General features: G+C 35.8%; 1 protein-coding gene across 1 annotated transcript in view; it reads right to left on the bottom strand.

Moving 5' to 3' along the window:
• LOC127986706 (splicing factor, suppressor of white-apricot homolog) overlaps window positions 1-19,182 on the bottom strand; it is an 87,814-nt gene that overhangs the window by 49,491 nt on the left and 19,141 nt on the right. Inside the window, 5 exon segments of the mRNA XM_052589032.1 lie at window positions 3,871-3,883; window positions 8,885-8,978; window positions 9,114-9,287; window positions 9,376-9,649; window positions 16,466-16,619. Coding sequence (XP_052444992.1) covers window positions 3,871-3,883; window positions 8,885-8,978; window positions 9,114-9,287; window positions 9,376-9,649; window positions 16,466-16,619 — 709 coding nt within the window.

The following is a 19,182-nucleotide window of genomic DNA, read 5'->3' as shown; positions in this document are numbered from 1 at the left end:
ACTCATTATCACAAATTAAACCTCAGAAGGCTGATCTGGATCCCCATGCAAAGTGAAGCAGCTTTGTAAGACCTCGAAGGGGTTTACTTTGCGATAATGACCAAACGACAGTTCATTATTACATTGCCTAGATGGCTGCTTATAAACAAATAAAACCACATAATTAAATAAAAATAAAAAATACATCAAACATTGATCTAAGTTGAAATTAGTCTAGCACAAAAAGAAAGCACTGTGCTACGAGAGAGACGAAACTAGCTATCTAGGAAATTGGCTGCCAGGGACAACATTCACATACTGTATATAGTCCAGCAGCTATTCTACAAAAATATCAGCAGAATACTATGAATAAGAATCAAGTATTCTAGAGAGCCATGTTATAAGCAGAGGATATGCACTATTGAATTCTAGAAGAAAGCTCTGTGCAGTTAAAAAAAAATCATTCTTATGTATAAAATAAGCTGCTCAAGAGTGGAGGATCATTCTTGATCAAATTTTTTATAACGTTATAAAGTTTGTGAGGAACTGGGTGTGTGTGTGTGTGTGTATGTATATATATATATATATATATATATATATATATATATATATATATATATATATATATATATATATATATATATATATATATATATATATATATATATATATATATTGGTGGTATGAAATATCAATCCACTCTTTTTCATTACATGCAATCTAAAAGAAAGCGGGGAGAGAAAAAAAAAACATCAAATGAAAAGCTCAGTTACACAGAGGTCTGGAACAGCAGAGAAATGTTTCCACTTTTCATTAAAAGCAGCTAAAAGGCCGACTATTTCATTTAAACATGAGTGCGTGCCAAAACCTCAGAGCTAGAAACGTCAGCGGTGCAGCATTTAAGTCTCATGGAGAAACTGAAAAGCTGCAGCACATAAACAATATTGATGATTTATGAAGTTGAGGGACCAGCCAAAAGCCTTCATTATTACACAAGAAAATATTAACTAGGAGTCGGGACCTCCGCAAATCAAGCAAAACTATACCCCCCTTTCAGGTTTCTAGATTGCCAAACAAGAACAAAATGTACTCGATTTCATTCAAATTAACTTGGAGGATCTTTAGCAGTTTTACAGTCAAAAGACTGAAATATCAAATAATAAGACCATTAATGAGAGTACAGAAACAACAACATTAAGCCATCATCTGACATACTCCCTAGACCCTGTTTGTCTTTGATAAATACATTAAGTGCCATACTAGACTTGTTTTTAATGGAACTGATATAAAAACCTTGTCTGAGAAAGGTCTGATCAGGAGAAATAAACCAAGGCAATGGGCTCCGGAACAACCATTACCATGTTTAAAAAGACCTTATTAAACATAAGAACATGTTCTTCAAAGAGAATGCTTCAAGAACTGTGATGATGGCTACAGCAGACGGTTTTTAATACGAGACTGGGTCGCAATTACAAGAATCGTGACTTTAAGAACCTGCCAGCTTTAAAGTCAAACTCCTCACCTGACCTTAAAAATGATTCAAAGCGCCTGAACCATCCAGAACAATACATCTTCCTCTAAAAGTCAAGCCTTGGCAGTCCCTGAGAGTCTTGTTCTGCCTTGTAAAAGCTTTTACGGCAAAAGTTCCCTCACATATTTCCCGAAAAAATAATACTAAGTGGGGGGAAATACATGATATGTGGTTAAATATAGCTGACTTAAAGCATTCAGACGTTGCGAAGGAGGAGAAATCTGAACCAAATGTCACTCGCTTTGAAGAAGATCCCAGAACATCAAGTTTAGATGCTGGCTGAGACAGACGAATTTACAGGGATGGTGAACTTTGTGAAAGCCAAAGTGGATCCTGAATAAGTGAGGAGGAACAAAGGAACATTATGCAATGCAAAAAAAAAAAAGAAAACATTCGTGTTGAGATATTAGATCGTGGTTCCCCTGCGCGTGTGCTTGGGATATTCTGTCCTTATTATTAATTTGATACAACTTTTATTCACCCATAAGCAAAAAAAGGGCTTTCAGGCACTTGGAGGGACACTGGTTTTAATGAGGCAGCGGGTGTTGGTGAAATATGACTAACCACATAAACTTCCATCGCGTAGTATGATACTCAAAGAACTAGGTTGTGGGATGGTGTCCTTGAGGTATGCGCACAAGTTACAAGAATAAATTGATTTTCACAGGCTTGGGGCTTCCTCTGTCCTTCCCCTGAACCTCCGGATTTCTATCCTGACCGCGCAAATAAAAATCCTCCAAAATGATTTAAATGAAAAAAGCACTGAATTGCATGAATGCAGAAGCACTGCAAACTCGCTTCATCTGACAGTGCTTAGACATGGTTCAGATTTTCTATCAGTTCACTTATTCACTCTAATGACGTGATAAAACGCGCAATTTAAGATGATATTAAACAAAATACTCATGCAGGAAAAGCATAATTTAAAAAGTTCTTGAAACACCAGCCTTGAACTGAGAAAATATACTGACCGTGAAACTGTATTTTGCATAAAAGAAACTATAGCCTTAAGCCATATATATATCTCTGTGGATATATCTCATCATTATTTGTTTGCATTTGCCACTTGATTGGATACTTTGCTTGATCTTATGTAATACTATTCAGATATTTTAAGAGTGATTTAAAGGGTCTGTTAAATCTAAAAGTGAAATGTACTAACCCTAAAGCTGTTACAAACAGATTATGAAGAAAACGTATGTTCAAACAATATTGAACCTTGTTTTCTTTGACTGAAAATACTTTTCTTTTTTTTCTTTTTCTTTTTAAATACCTTCCTTTGTGTTCCATAAGAGAAAGTAAGTCATAGAAATTTGGAATATGGGGTGAGTAAACGATGACAAAACTCTCATTTTTGGGTGAACTACTCCTTTAAGCTTCCAAGACAGTCCAAATACTACTTGGGACCGCTGTTTATAACTTGATCGCTCTTTCAGACAATGCTTAGCAGCAGTCCAAAAATGAGCTCAAGGGATCTCCAGAACTCTCAACCCAGTAAATTTTGGGAATGCATGTCGAATTTTGTGCTCCCAAAGCAAAGCCAAAGCTTTAAGAGGTTGGGAAGCATTCAGCACATCCGGCAGCTGGAATGATTGCCACCCAGTTGGAAGTACAAATAAGAGTGGAAGACATTCAAAATGAGTAAACAACAAAAAATTGCACGGCTTATAATGCAAAAAAGTTCTGAAGAAGCGAGGAAATTAGCTAAAGCCGTAGCCCAGCTCTGTCTCTGGAGACAATATTACTGGCAGGGTAAGCAAATAACAAAAGTTCCTGCTGTGAGCACAGCGTTGTTGCGCTGATTGCAACAATGGAACATTTCGTCTAATTTTCCCACTAAAACACTTTCCTTCCTCTTTTCCCTCAATTTCCTAAGCTCGTATTTCCTTTCATTCCTTATTTATTTCCAAGCTCCATTTTTAGACAGATGTAGATAGAAGATCTAGAATCTCTTCTGACAAAGTGATGATAGGACAGTCTTAAAGATAGGTTCTTTATTGACATCTAAAGTTCCACAAAGAAACTTTAACATCCATGGAACCATCCCATTAAATATTCTTCGCACTAAGAAAAAAAAAAATGGTTCTATTAAGAACTGCTAACCGAAAGGTTAACGGAGGATTTATTTTATGTTATGATAAATTTATTTTATTTTATTTGTATATTCTTATTCCATATTTTTCTGTCTGCTACTACATCATCATGTAAAACAACCCATGCAAGTAAACATATCTGACCAAGGAATTAAATGCTATCATTTTTTTTTTTTTTTGCATTTTACTTTAATTAATCACAATAAATGAACATGTTCAACTGATATCCAAGAACATTAAAGGTATGAATGAGTGAACTGATCAAACCAGAAACACTTCCCTCAAGAACACTCTGAAGAATCAAAGAGCCAGAGTTTGCTTACTATGCCATGGCAACCGGAAAAGGAATCGATTTCATCTGAGCTCCCAAAGTCTCTTCTTAGCCCCGGATGAAAGCAGTGCAGCACACACAAAACCGCACATCAGAGCCTGATCCTCACTTTTCTGACCTAGACACACACCGACAGAGACACACAGCCAAAGCTCGCAGCCGGCGGTCTCATTAAGGGAAGGACGATCTTCAGTCAAACTGTTGATCATAATCACACACTGTGGAAAAAACGGGAGCTACAGACTCAACTCAATGTGTGTAAACTTGTGCAAGTGACATCTGATACCAACTCTTATAATTCCATAACAAACTGTAATTTGATGCTTTTTGTTACTTTATACATATATGCAACTATATCTTCAGTTCCATCCAGTTTTTCCTATTTCATTATGCCATGCCATGCCATCTAACGGATTCTGAGCATCTAACCTTGTTATGTATGTACGCCCAGTAATTTAAGGTACAGTGAATATTAATTAGATCATGCAGAAGTGCTTTGGCAACCTTCCATGAGAGTCCAACTCAAGTAACTTAATAAATAATCATGAAAGACACCTTTACAATAGTAGGTATTTTTTTTTTAATTCACCAGTTGATTAGCACACACTTAATGTCTTCCTAATAGCCACTCAGGTAATTCCTCTAGGCGAACATAATTATTATTCAGAAGCACATATTACGGTTATGGTCTTAACATTTACATTTATGCATTTGGCAGATGCTTTTATCTAAAGTGGCTTGATTACATTCAAGGTCTACATTTTATTAGTTCATGCATTCCTTAGGAATCCAACCCATGATCCTCGTATTGCAATAGGACCATGCTCTACAGTTTAAATTACAGTTTAAACAGTTAAAAAATTTACAGGCAAAATGTGCTCCTTAAAAATAAAGCCACATTACTACACCTGAAAACGGTCTGATTACGGCAACTCTGAATTTAGATCACTTCAACGTTGAGCTGCGCACATGCAATATCAATTTAAAGCAGAGAATGGGTCTATTAGCATACGATTCATTTACAGAGATCACAGGTCAACGATTACTTAAAGCATTTATGTGTTCTACCATACAGATAATATGATGAATCAGGTGGAATTCTACTGTAAACATAATGTCAGTCTATCACTTGCTTACAAAATTTGTATTAGCTAGTGCCACGCGTAGGAGAAATACAGAAAGGCCACTCTGAGCACTTACAGGCAGATGTATCCATAAAACCCCTCTTATTCTAATTCAATTCACTGGAATGTTCCTTATATTCAATAACGCACAGCTGCACAGTTAGTCGATCTTGCCTCTCAATCCATTAAGGATGACCAGTGAGTTAATAAGCAGCAATGACAGGGAAAACAACAAGTAGTTTTAGCATAATGGATTTACAGCATCACACACACCATTAGAGGCAGAATACACAAGACAACAAATAGTTGAAAATAAAAGAAATGTGCCAAAAAAAAAAAAAAAAGATGGAGATGGGAATTAACAGCCCTAATTATTCCTGTTCTTCTTGACATCTTTTTCGAGTCAACATGACTAATTGACTGGTAAATATATCAAGATGTCATTTTCTGGCAGTCAGCGGTCAAGACTGGCATCATTTGCTGTTCACAGTCTGAGACCAGTTGCTTAATAAACTTGGATTAGCCTGAGCACACACAGCAATGTTAAAGTGTGCTATTGGCTTTATTAAATGGATTTCCAAAAAGAATCTGGTTAATAATTTTCTACTAATCAAAAAACAAACAATCCTGCCCAATAGCATTGGCTAAGTGTAAAATTTAGCAGGTTGCACATGAAAAAGGGATAGAAGAGACTAACTTTAAATAATTACATCAGTTTGACTAAATAATCAAGGACATATTCATCAATGCTATCTGAATTGATTAAGCTTATGAAGTTTTACTGGAGAATCGAAAGGAAATAAAATCCTTATTAAAGTAAAAAGAAATTAAAGCACAAACCCACTGTCTGAAAACAATTCATATTATGAGGAAAATATTAAACAATTCTTAAACAATGTTATTTAAATTCTAGTGAAAACACTGAAAACTAATCATAAAGTATTTTTGACTAATCATTCATTAGTCAAATTCTTGAAAATGCAGTTTAAAATTAAACCGAGACTGGGAGAGGAGAGACTATTTTAATATTGAAATAATTCCCTATCACTGATATCAATTTTGCTTTAAGGGGTCAAATGATGTTGCTAAAAAGAACATTATTTTGTGTATTTGGTGTAATAAAATGTGTTTATGTGGTTTAAGGTTAAATAAACACATAATGCACATTACTGTTGCTCCTCTATGCCCCGGTGTTCTGAAACGCGTAGATTTTTACAAAGCTCATCGATCAGAAAAGCGAGGTGTACGCTGAGTGGCCAGCTATCCAGTGCGTTCTGATTGGCCGAATTCCTCAAGTGTGTGATGGAAATGTTACGCCCCTTACCCTGATGTGATGCCGTGTACCGGTCAAAAAACAATAAAAAACATTATAAACAAGGCATCTGTTGCAACCAGTGGAGAAATAATTACTGATTATAATGACTTATACTGTGTTTTTACGCAACGCAACATAAAACTATGTCTGCATTTGTGCAAGCGATACTCTACACAAAGTAGTTTCGCTTTCAAAACGAAACACGCAGCATCTCAAAAACTTGGTGCCGTGGCAACAGCGGGAATAAAAGTTACACCTTCTTTCTTTGCATGAACATTTTGGGCAGCATTATGCAAATCTTCCCAAATTGTGATGTAGACATGCGTGTCAGAATGAGCTGTTTTAGGTAGGCGTGGTAGTCTTTGCAACTATACAGATCTTCTTCATTCACCAAGAACTTGTAACACTCCAAAGAGAAAGGAACTTTTTTTTTACATCACATCATGTGACCCCTTTAATAATTTAAATTTTTAAAAACAAGCTTAATTCGATACTAATTTTATTACAATAAATTAAGATACTAAACATAAAAACAGCTGACTATGAAAATTAAATTAAACTGAACCAGCAAACTGATGTAACTGATGAGATGCATCCTATTTTATATCTGCTGAAAACAGCTGCCGAATCTCTCTCTACAGTACATCAGTGTAAAACTAGAGCAAGGATCAGCATAAACTACTTCTGTATCGACTGCACAAAACCTCTACGGTTTACTAATTGCCCTTATATTACACTCTTTACACTGTCCTGAATTGTCTTATTGAATTACAATTAGACTAAATGGCATTACTTTATTGTACTGCACTGTTTCTACATTACTAAAGAGGACCATAAGGCAGTAATCTGCCTACTGCACTGACTTATAATTTGTCTACATTAAGCTATTATTTGGGGGGTTGGGGGGCTGGGGGTTGTATCTATATTTCAACTGTTTTATCCCACCGGTACACAAGAAACCATAAGTCACAGAAGTTACCATCTTGGGCGCGGATGGTAAAACACTACATTTCTCTCAAAATCCATGTACTGATTTTTGAATACAGATAATTTTGAATATTTCTACTGATGCAAGTCATGCAGCAATCTTAAATCAAGGCTCTCTCACTGAAAATGTGCGAAATTAATAAACAAAAATACACGGGGCTGAATCAGTAATGCAGAATCCGCAGAAGTGGCCTTGGAGAAGAGCCACCAAGTATTCAAAACCTTGAAGGTTACGAAACATGATTAATTAAGTTGGTAAAAATCAATTTCTCAAACCAAACGAGTAGTTAATGAGATGCTAGATATGCAATGTTGTTTTATTAGCATCCCATTACTATGCAAAACCGTTTGTCAGTATTAAAAAACAACAAGGTCCTATGCACACTTAGAGATTGTTCACACAGGACAAGGGGCTGTTCCTGTAATAATGGTACTTTAAAAGAATATCTTGTTAACACTTTATAATAACGTTCTGTTATAAGTTATTTATAAATTATTAGTTAATGATGAACTAATCATTTACAAAACATGACTATACTTTCATAAATTATTAATTAATGATAAGTTAACATTTAAGTAATGTTTTATTAATTCAGTTATAAGTCACTTATAAGTTATTAGTTAATGATGAACAAATCATTTACAAAACATGACTATATGTTCATAATTTTTTTTTTCTTATAAACTATCTACTAATGATCAGTTTGATTTATTTCATGACTTCAACTTTAAGATAACTTACAACACATTTGTAAATCATTAGCATACCACTTATTCATCATTTATGAACATATAGTCAGGTTTTGTAAATGATTCGTTCATCATTAACTAATAATTTATAAATGACTTATAACAGAACGTTATTAAAAAGTGTTACCAATATCTTTTATTTTCTTTATCTGAACTGATTTGGAGAAATTTAGCATTAAACCACTTGCTCACCAATGGATCCTCTGAAGTGAATGGGTGCCGACAGAATGAGAGTTCACCTGTAAATGGTGTTTCTGTTTCTGCATATTTCTCTCCTGATTCAGACGAGACAGCTTTTTCACTGCAGAAAGCAATATTATGGATATAATAGAAGACTCGTTATTTAGCCTGAAGCAGCAGTTAGAAACACCTTTGTGATTTTTACAAACAAGCTGCTTTTGATTTCACAAGACATTTGTTGATGGGCTGGAGTCATGTGGCTTTCTTCTGATGTTTTTATCAGCTTTCTACTCTGGAATCTCATTCTGACGGAACCCATTCACTTCATTGTTAATCAAGTTATGTAAGGCTAAATTTCTCCAAATCTGTTCAGATAAAGACACAAACATACATCTTGGGTTATATGATTAGAAGTACTTTTCAGCTAAATGTTTTGCTTGGGTGAACTATTCCCTTTAGTCACCTTAGATAACAGCATGTGCTCAATAAATATACTTAATTGTAATTAATAGTGGATTTAAATGAAAACAAAAAACAGTTTGCAAGAGAGGAAAGAAAGGAGAAATTAAAAAGAAAGAGAAAGCATAAAACTACCTCCTGCATGCTCAGGCCTTCTTTCTGCATGAAGTAGTGCTTTTTGAACTCATAATATGAGTTGTACTGGTGCCAGGACTGCAGGAAGTCAAACCTTTAGGGTGTAGAAGACACACACATACACAGAGAGAGAGGTTTACAGTTATTACATATTACAGTAATCTAATAGGAGCAGTGAGACCTTCGTATCTAAAGGATGGCTGTAACGAGCAGCAGCATAATTGCTTACCGCGGGTCATTCTTGGCACGCGCGCTGCTCTCAAATTTCACCCCGTTTCTGGCCACATACTCAGCTAGTTTGTCAATGACAGGCTTGATGTCGGGAGGAGGAGGGATGATGGCTGCGACAGGGGCGGCAGCCGCCGGCACCATGGGTGCAACGGCGGTTTGAGGAGGTCGAGAACTGATGGATGAAAAGAAAAATAAAGCCAAATATAGGACTTCTGAAATATGTCAAGCTCTGTAGAAAGCAAAGGCAGCAGGGTGCACACCTGGAGGTTGGAGAGGTGGCCGGACCAGAAAGTGAGAGCGGAGCAGACGCAGGAGCTGACACCGTGACTGGACCTGCAGCGGGGGCTGATGGGATTGAAGCCACAGGATTCAACAAAGGTGTAGTGCCAGGGGGAGGAGGAGGACTAGATGCAGGAGGAGCCGGCATCATGCCAGTGGCCAGCGAGGTGTAATAAGGGCTGGCATCAATCCCAGGAGGCGGCGGGGCAAGGCAGTACGTTCCATCAGGCAGCATACAGTACCCATAGTACATTGCTGTCACATTAGTTACGTAAAATAAACACAAACACACACACATTCACACACACAGTTACTAAATCAGATGCACTTCCAATGCAGGAACTTGAAACGATATAATAAAATAACATTTTCAGTACAATGTTTTTGAAATAACTGACTGTTATATTGTGAAATGTGATTAAAATTTAAAATAACTGCTTTATATTTTATATATATATATTTTTAAATGTTTATTTTTTTTCAGCAGCCATCACTCCAGTCTTAAATGTCACATGATCCTTCAGAAATCATTCTAACCAACATTTTACAGTTGTGCGGCTTAACATTTTTGAGAAAAGCATGACAGATTTTTTAACCTGGGTTCCTTCATGACCAAAAAGTTGGAAAGAGTGGATGTTTTTTTTTTTTTTTTTTTTTTTACAAATCTTTTGTAAAAAAAAATTACAGTTAATTTGGATCTCTTTAATGCATTTTTGTTTAATAAAGTATTAATTTCTTCAAACAAACAAAACAAAAATACAGAATGGTAGTGAATTTATAGAACACATATTTATATACAATTATTGTATGCCTGCCTCATTTAATAATTCTGAATCAAACCCCTTTTTCCCTGCCTCATTTCAAAGATTTACTTGTCTGAATATTTTTGGTGATATTTGTCGAGCCATGCATTAAACATTAGTCATCAATAGCATTTCTACTTTGGTTACATACCCGGGAAAGTACACTGAGGGAACTGTTGATGCAAATTAAGAATTTAAACAATCTACGTTTGGATCACTGTCCGCATAATTACATTTCCTTTTCAAGTAAAAGATAAAAAGCTAGCCGAAGAAAAAAATTGCATTTGTTTGTTCTGCTCTACCACAAATAATTAGGATCAAGCTGTCCTCGTGTCGAGATGGCAAGCATGTAAAGACATACAGTTCTTGAAAAACACTTAATAAAGCCTAATTACAGTCAAGCGCTACTCCTTCCCTTCAGTCAACTGTAACTACAGCAAAAAGAACCATTAAACAAAGCAGTTTAATAAGAAACCAAAGAAAACAGAGCTGTGAGTTCAAGCTCTATTAAGATCAACACAACCAAATCTGTGCAGTTAGGCAAATACAGAAAATATCTGTTACGTGCAAAGTTGAAAGTGTTAAGTTTACTCAAGACTAAAACTGAACTGTCCCTTTAAGTGAGCATAAAGGTGTTTAGACTTCACAAAGGTAAAGAGATGAACCTGCAGCACTCTGACAATGACGAAACACTGCAAAAGAAACAATAAAGACATTTAAAAGCTAGAGGAATTCAAGCTACGCCATCTCCTGGGTACTCCGAAAGTCAGGACTGTTCAAGACCTAAAAGAGACCAATAGTCCTGCTCATTTAGGCGAGTTTAGCATTCTGTCTGACTGCAGCCACACATCAAAGAGATCTGAAAGAGGAAGGGGAGAGGGAGGAGAGGGGCGGCGGGGATCTGGATACATTTACTTCATGACTGACTGGGATGTTTAAATGCACATGAGAGTGGGGGAGAAAGAGAGAGAGAGAGAGGAACTTTGGAGCCAAATAGAAATGAGCAAAGGGAAAGAAAGAGAGAGAGAGCCACAAAGAGATTCTGAGGGAAAAGGAATAGAAAGAAGGAGAGAGCGATAGATGTGTGTGGCATGTGTATGTCCACATTTTATGAAAGATTTGGCAGAACTAGGGCTGTGACTCACAATTATGCAATTTGGAATAAACTACATTAAGATCAATATTATGCAACCATATTTTATCTCTATTTATTTATTTATTTATATGGCAGACTGAAATAAGCGGGATCAAGGACAGAGATTCCTTATTGCAAAATAACCCCCTTGAGCACACATTATGGTAAATATTATATAAACTTAATTATTAAAAATAATAATATTAGAAAAAAAATGAGTAAAACATATTAAAATTTAACTACAACATTTATTTAAATATAAAAGTATATAAAATATATTTAAGAAATAAATGTTTTTTCTTTTTGCAATTTGCAATTGGCTTTTGTAAGTCGCAGTTTCATCAGATACCTGCAATTAGATCTAATAATCATGGACGGGTGATTATGAAATAATTCTGACAAGCCTGTTTCAATCATAACCATATTACTGAACGACATCCCAGCTCCATAAAAACCCCAGCAAAATTCATGTCTCGTAACAAATGGGTGCTTACTCCGCCTCCAGCTTAGCAGGCTTCATTTTCAACGACGGGATCTAATTGTTTATGACGTCTCCCTGTGGAGATAAAGAGGCAGAGAGCCGTGGAAGATCCGGAGTCGAGAATGTGCTGCTGGATTTGACTCGAGCGCTAAATTGAGAAAGATTAGCCTGAAGAATCAACAGACAATCCTCAATGTCTGAGGAGGCACGTCTCAAACACAAACAAATTCATGCTTACTCTGGCAAATAAGTCTGTGAGTGACTTCTCTTCAAGGAATTACATTCTGAAACTCACAAGACACCTCAGCTAACAATTTTTTACTGTTTTTGAGCAAATAAATGCAGCCTTGGTGAGCATAAGACACTTCTTACAAACATTCCCTTCAGGAACAAATCTTACAGACTGCACATGTTTTAGACAGTAATGTATACAAACAGTATGGCAGTGAGTAATTTCATTCAAAACGCATTTCAACTAATTCAATGAGAGAGTAATCCGTTTTGGACTAGCGAGTTCATCTGTGACTCATTCGTGAGTGGTTTGATTCATTTAAAAGAACTGGCTGAGAAGAGTCATTCAACTGTAAGATCACAACCCAGCCAAAACAACTTTTTTGTGCCGTACAGTAAACACTGTCAGAGTAGTTCAGTGTGGTCTTTTATAACAATAACACAATAACCCAATTATGAGGTTCCTGCAGACACTGTTCTAACCACCATCACGACTCATTAAATAAAAACAGACAACTTGCTCTACTGGGATTGCAGTTTTGGCAGCAGCTTAGTCCAGTAACTGAGCGGTTCAAAGGTCACACCTCCTCACTGTCAACATATATAATAAACTGCATTAATCATGTGCGCTGAATGAATGTGGATCACCGAGGTCTACTGAACCCTGATGAAATGAGAGTGTGACTGTTCTAGTGATGTGAAACGGCCTGCTCTGTTTTACTGTAGTAATGGGGAGGGTAGTGTGGTGCCAGGGTGACTCACGGGCAGTGAGCAGAGCATTCTGGGATGAATGAGCAGAACAGCGTGTGTGACGCAATAAATCTGCGGTCTGCTTAAGCTGTGGCTGTAAACGAGGATATCCGAGAAGGCTTGAGCCGTGCGCGTCTCTCAGGCACGCTGAGTGTGCACTTACATGAGCCCCATGACATCCTGCCGCCAGCTAACCAAAGGAATCTGTTCAGAAAGCATTTCTGTGCTTTGTCGTACCACATGGCTGGAACTCGGGGCTGGGGTTGATAGCGACCATTTTAAATATATCAAGAAGGGGAACTAATTCAAACTTGATTTGGCCAGAGAGCAAACAATGTTTAACCGAACTTCAAATTAAGTGCCAGGCGTCCCTCAAAGACAAATACACAGCGAACCTTAGATTCAGGCCAAAGCCTTGGAAAAATAACCCTCACATTTGGACAGAGATTATAGGATGACTGTGGTTAAGCCTACAGAACCTCTTTTTCATGCTGTTAATCCTAGAAAATACACATTTGCAGTCAAAGTAGCTTTTCTTTTGAGAAACTGGCCCACTCAAGCGCCTTCCGGCACTGTAATCCTGTGGCACTTCCCTCAAGAAACCAGTAGAGCTCCTTCAGTCAGGCTAATTGAGACAAATCAGCGGTCCCAGCTTGAGTGTTTCACCAGCTGAGCGCTAAATTCTTTATTTCCAATAAAAGGAGAATTGTTCGTTCCCCACAGTACCTTAAATCCCTGTGAGTTAAAGTTAGAGGACCAGCAAATGGTTTAAAAAAAAAAGTTATGTCACCATGTTATTCTTAAGGACAAAAACCTTCGGTTATTCTCTTTGATCAAAATAAATCTGCTGGCACTTGACATCATAATTGACTGGGCAGGTCCTTTTTTATTTTTGAAACATTTTTTTTTAAAGTATGACTAGCTCAAGGATAAAGCTTAGAGTATGTAGAAGGGCAATTAATGAATCAATAATTATTAATTTTGTCATAATCGTTTAGTTTTACTAAATGTATTATTCCTAAAGCTAAAAATTAATTAATAGCAACTTTAATAAAATGTAAACTCAATTTAAGACTGAAAATCTAAAATAAAAAAAGAGATAACTAACGGTTCTTACAATGCTGATTTTTAGAATTTACATTAAAGTACTTATTTAAATCTCCATTATGTAGGCTACATAGGCCACAAGCTGAGAATGTTGTTCCTAAATTAATTCATTGCAATGTTATCAGTAAATCAAAACTTCAACTTCACATCTGTCCTTTTAGCAGCAATTTATTTATTTTTTATAGATCTACACAAAAGCATTTCTCCCTCCCCATTATAATCAGCAAATCTGTTATTGCACAAATCTCTTATTTGCGCTGTTGATTATAAAAGGACTTTTCTAGTTGCAGCATACATCAGGTACTACACTGCAAGTGCTGCAATATCAAGCAAATCTAATATTGTTCCAAATTACCACAGATTACTTTTCGCTTTGATTCTAAAGCTGCTTTTTGAGCATCAGGTGCACTCACTTTGGCACCAACGACATAAAGCAAACATCTGTGGATCAGACTGCTTCAAAATCACTCTTTAGGAACAGATGTTGTTACTGATAGACTTATAGACTATTTTGAGCACCTCTAATTCGCCAGTGAATTCATGCACACATCGAATATGTCTGTGATTGGCTATGGTATGCAACAGCTGCAAAAATCAGCATCAATGCAAGGAGTGAAAGAAAAACTGCCTTTAATGTCATAAAGTTGTTGAATTGGAACTGACTGAAGATAAGGAGATCACGATGGGCAGTCTGCCCACTTTAGTACTTAATTTAATGAACTTTGCTTGCATTTAAGGGTCAGCTTCATTGCCATGTTTACTCAAGGACACCCTGAAAATCAATCATCCTAAAATAATTAAAGATGTTAATGATTTGCCACAGTCTTTAAAGAGCTGGCACTGTTTTCCTCATCCACTTCCATTAAAAGGCTCTTTTTAAGAGGACATATGTCTCTGCTCATCAGCAAGAGATAAGAACGACCAACCTCATCCAAAAAAGACAAACAGAACTCTATCATGCTGCAGTTTCAGTCTGCGTCAAGCTTTATGCTGCAATTTAAGTCTCGGCAAAGTGCAAATGTCAAGCCATGTGTATAAAAAAAAAAAAAAAACACAAATCTGTTCTTTTAGTAGAACAACCAAAATGATTGTGTATATGCTATATCTTGCAATATGTCCAGTGTTAAATTTGTTAACGAAGATGACAACGAAAAATATTCATTAACGAACACTTTTTCTGTGACTAAGATGAGATGTTGATGAGCTAAAACTAATATCTGATGGGAAAATGTATGCTGCGTCTTCGTTAACTTAATCGAGACGAGACTATAATGTTATTTGAGGACTATCAGAACATTCAAAATACATCCTATAGGCTATTGTTGTTCAAAATGTGTGTCCCTGTCATTGGATTGCAATTGGATAAGGGGCGTTTGCATATCTAGTCTCAGTATGGGAGCAGCAGTGGATGGATAGGCTACCAAAATGCGAACCAGCGATCTGAAACAATAGCCTCAGCGCCAAAAGCGTAGTGATAAGGTGACTAGAAGTCCCGTTCTCCCCGGGAGTCACAATTCGTAGACGATTAAATTAAAGTTAGTGAAGGTGGGATTGGCAGAATCGCAGTGATAGAAGTGCTCTCTCTCACACACGCTCCTCTTCTTCAGTTCTCATATACAGCACGCGATCATTTCTCAGCACTCAGATACATACACAACAGTCCAAATGTTTAGAATCTCTCACTTAAATACAGTTATGGATAAAGTAATCCTAAACAGGTGAGTGAGAACTGAACGTTTATTTGTCTTCTTGTGCTTCCTTTTTAAAACTTATATAATAATAATATTTTATAAGTTGCTCCTTTTTCACTACTGTTAAAGGGTTAGTTCACCCAAAAATGAAAATTGTCATAATTTATTCAAGTTTTTCCAAATTCAATCCTTGATTCAAATTTCTCATAAGCTTTGTTGATTTGGTCTAAAGAGAAAATAATGAATGATTATTTAGTTTGAAGACTACATATAAAATACCTACCAAAATAAACTTAGGTCACTACAGCTTGGCTAAAACTAATGACTAAAAATAATAAATAAAAACTGACAAAAGTGCAATGACTTTTCATTGACTAAAACTATGAAAGACACAAATGACTAAAATTTGACTGTTGAGCATTTTTGTCTCAAGATAAAGACTAAATCAAAAATGCTTGCCAAAATTAACCATGATATGCATGCTACTAGATAAATTTATAATGATAAAAATGATATTAATTATTATTATTAATATTATTAATAATTATTATTATTATGCACAGGGTTGGCTGCACAATCCATGAAAGTACATTCAAAAACACTATATGCATGGTTTTGTAATTTTAGAACTGCTTTATTACTGTGATTATTATTATCATTATTAATGAATAAGAATAAAAATGAGCTTAGAGCTGTAATTAATGAAAAAATAAAGATATGCATGCAACTGGAATTATTAAACTGCTTTATTATTATTATTATTATTATTATTGGCACACAACAACAACAACAATAAAATAAAAATAATAATTAACATTGTTTGAAGATCTTTTGTCATCCATATAAATCACGATTATTTGCCATCATACTCACGGTCAGCTGTGTATTCTGCCTGTGTGGCTACTGCTGTCGACGACTGATACTCTTCTTCTGCTTTGGTCGCCATCGCTGCAGCGCCATTATTCTCCTGTTGGACTTTTCGAACAAGCGCAGCTAATGGGTGATCTGGATCAATGACCTGCAGAGGCTATAGCACATGAAACATAAGGTCAACGGGGTATGCAACATTTCCCTCAGCATATAAAGTGTGTGTGTGAGTATATATATATATATATATATCCCACCCAGAAAATGTGTGTAAAGCTGTTGAAACATAACAGAAATTTAAAAACACCATAAATCAGGTTCTAAATCTTGCTTGTGTTTCGTGAGGCCCCATGGAAGAAATTCAATGTAGCACATTGGTTTGTAGTTTTCTCGGGTGGCTCCGTGACAGCACCTTCCAGGATTCTCACAGAGTTTGGCTGCACTTAGGTATTTTCCTTGTCCATGTGATCAGACACAGCTCCAATTGTGTATAAAGTAGCCAGTAAAAAATGGTATAAGAAAGAATAAGACGTATGCCATATTGGGATGTCACTAGTATGAACTAAAGATTTGAAGTCTGCACTCGTCTCTCCTCAGTACTTTCTGCCACTGGATGTCACTCCATGCTTTATAAACTTTTGCATGCTGTCATCACTTCTCCTTGTTGCAGTCCTGCATGAACGGTTTCTTTCCCTACCCTGTGAGACCACTTCTTTTTAGACGACGTGCTGAACACACACTTTACTGGATTCCCTTCTGTCCCCTAAGGAGGAGACCTTTTAAGTACCGTTCACCAGATGCCGCTTTTTCTGTCTTCCATTGCATTTTCTGTCTAGTCTTTACAAATGTCTACATGCTATTATAACACTATGCCTTCAAAATCCAATTTACTGGCCTGCTGCTCACCGAATAACAAACTTATATTTTTACATACAACATAGGGGTGAGGAAATGATGACAGAATTTTTGGGTGACAAGCTTATTTACCACCAGAGGTACAATATTATAAATGTGAGCTCTTTAATATTCTTCACATTAGCAGAATTCATTCCTCAAGGGCTCATGTTTCAAGCTTATAAATGAATGAACTCTTTGGGCAAAAGGTTCTACCCTATGGGTATGAAATTGGCTTCATTCTTTACATTTCCATTCATACAGACTAAAGAAAATGTTTGAAAAATGACAGAAGTATGCAGAAGAAAATGTCTATAGGACCAAGCTGGAATTCACAAAAAAAGACCAAGTTTGTTGATTGTGTTTTCATGCTTTATAAAGCTAAACATCTGGTTTCCTGTGATATATTGAACATTCACATTGCGATCTCTGATGATTTAAATATGTCAAGGAAGTCATTTAGCTGACTTACATAAATGAGGTCTCCTGGGAATTGCAAAAATGATTTGTGATAGTCTTCAAAGCATAACTTAAAATGGGATGAATATTATAAACAAACCACCATATGCTATCATTTTTCCAGCATGTCTGTTAATAAATTTATAGCTGTCCTGGAATTTCATTAGAACTGCATAATTTCTTGGTAATTTAAAACCCAATAAACATAATAAATGTAGATCCTATAACATTTATATTAAAATTAATTACATTATATAACATTATGACACAACTTCTATATTATAAATGTTATTTAATTACATGTACAAAAATAACTAATTCATATTTAATGAAAAATATATACTTTTCAGAGAAAAAAACAACAATGCTACAATGCTACATATATTGCACTGAACCAATAGTTTTTTTTGTTGTTTTTTTTTAGCAGGATATGTTAAAATCTAAACTACTTGTCTGACCAGACCAACAAAAAAATTCTTAGATAAAAATATTATCTTTTATATTTTTAAATTGATCAAAATAACATTCACATGCCATGCAAACTGCAAACTTGATAAAGCTGCTTGTGTCATTACGATTGCAAGACTGGTTACTTGAGCTGCTATTAAGTTTTCAGTCCACCATAACATGCGGGTGGCATAAATCTGGTTTTCTGGAAGAACCAGAACACACAGGTTGACTAAGCCACAGAAAAACATGACACGCAGAGGGATCTCAAGTGTAAGACCTGAGATGAATGTTCAACAGTCACTCTTCCTTTAGCATCACAAAACTTAGTTTAATAATTTCTGACAATTCTGCCAGTACTTGACTGTAATAACCAGGAGTTAGCTCCTTTAAATAAATTAGATGAGTCTTTAAAAAGAGAGAAAAAAAAATGTTTATATAAAGTTCATGATTGAAACGCAAACTTTATACTGTCAAGATGAGAGCAGAAGACATCTATTAGGATACCAAATCAGATAACATTAGTTTATTTTACAAGCTTTTATCTCTAATGTCTCTCTGTGCCAGTCTCCAAAAAAAAAAAAAAAAAAATTGACACCAACTCAGATAAAATATACAGAATATTAAATAAGGGAATCAAAGATATAAGCATCTGATGAGAACTTCATATCCTTATTTGAACAAATATATAAAAAGGAACACTTTGATGTCAGATGCTTTCATTTCAGGCCCAGTTCTGCCAAGAAATATCACAACTTAAGAGCAATTTGACATTGATTTTGAAATGCACTGCTTTGAACACTTATCCATCGAATTAGAAAATAATAGTAGCAGCCTATTTAGTTGGGTTAACGGAGTGCAAAAAAAGAACAGTCTGTATAGCAGGGGGGTAAATTACATGTCATTTCTGTTTTAGTTATGAA

The sequence above is a fragment of the Carassius gibelio genome, chromosome B21 (genome assembly GCF_023724105.1).
Source record: "Carassius gibelio isolate Cgi1373 ecotype wild population from Czech Republic chromosome B21, carGib1.2-hapl.c, whole genome shotgun sequence".
In the NCBI taxonomy this organism is placed as follows: Eukaryota; Metazoa; Chordata; class Actinopteri; order Cypriniformes; family Cyprinidae; genus Carassius; species Carassius gibelio.
The sequence above is the reverse complement of the archived record's forward strand: the minus strand, read 5'-3'. Positions and strand labels throughout refer to the sequence as shown.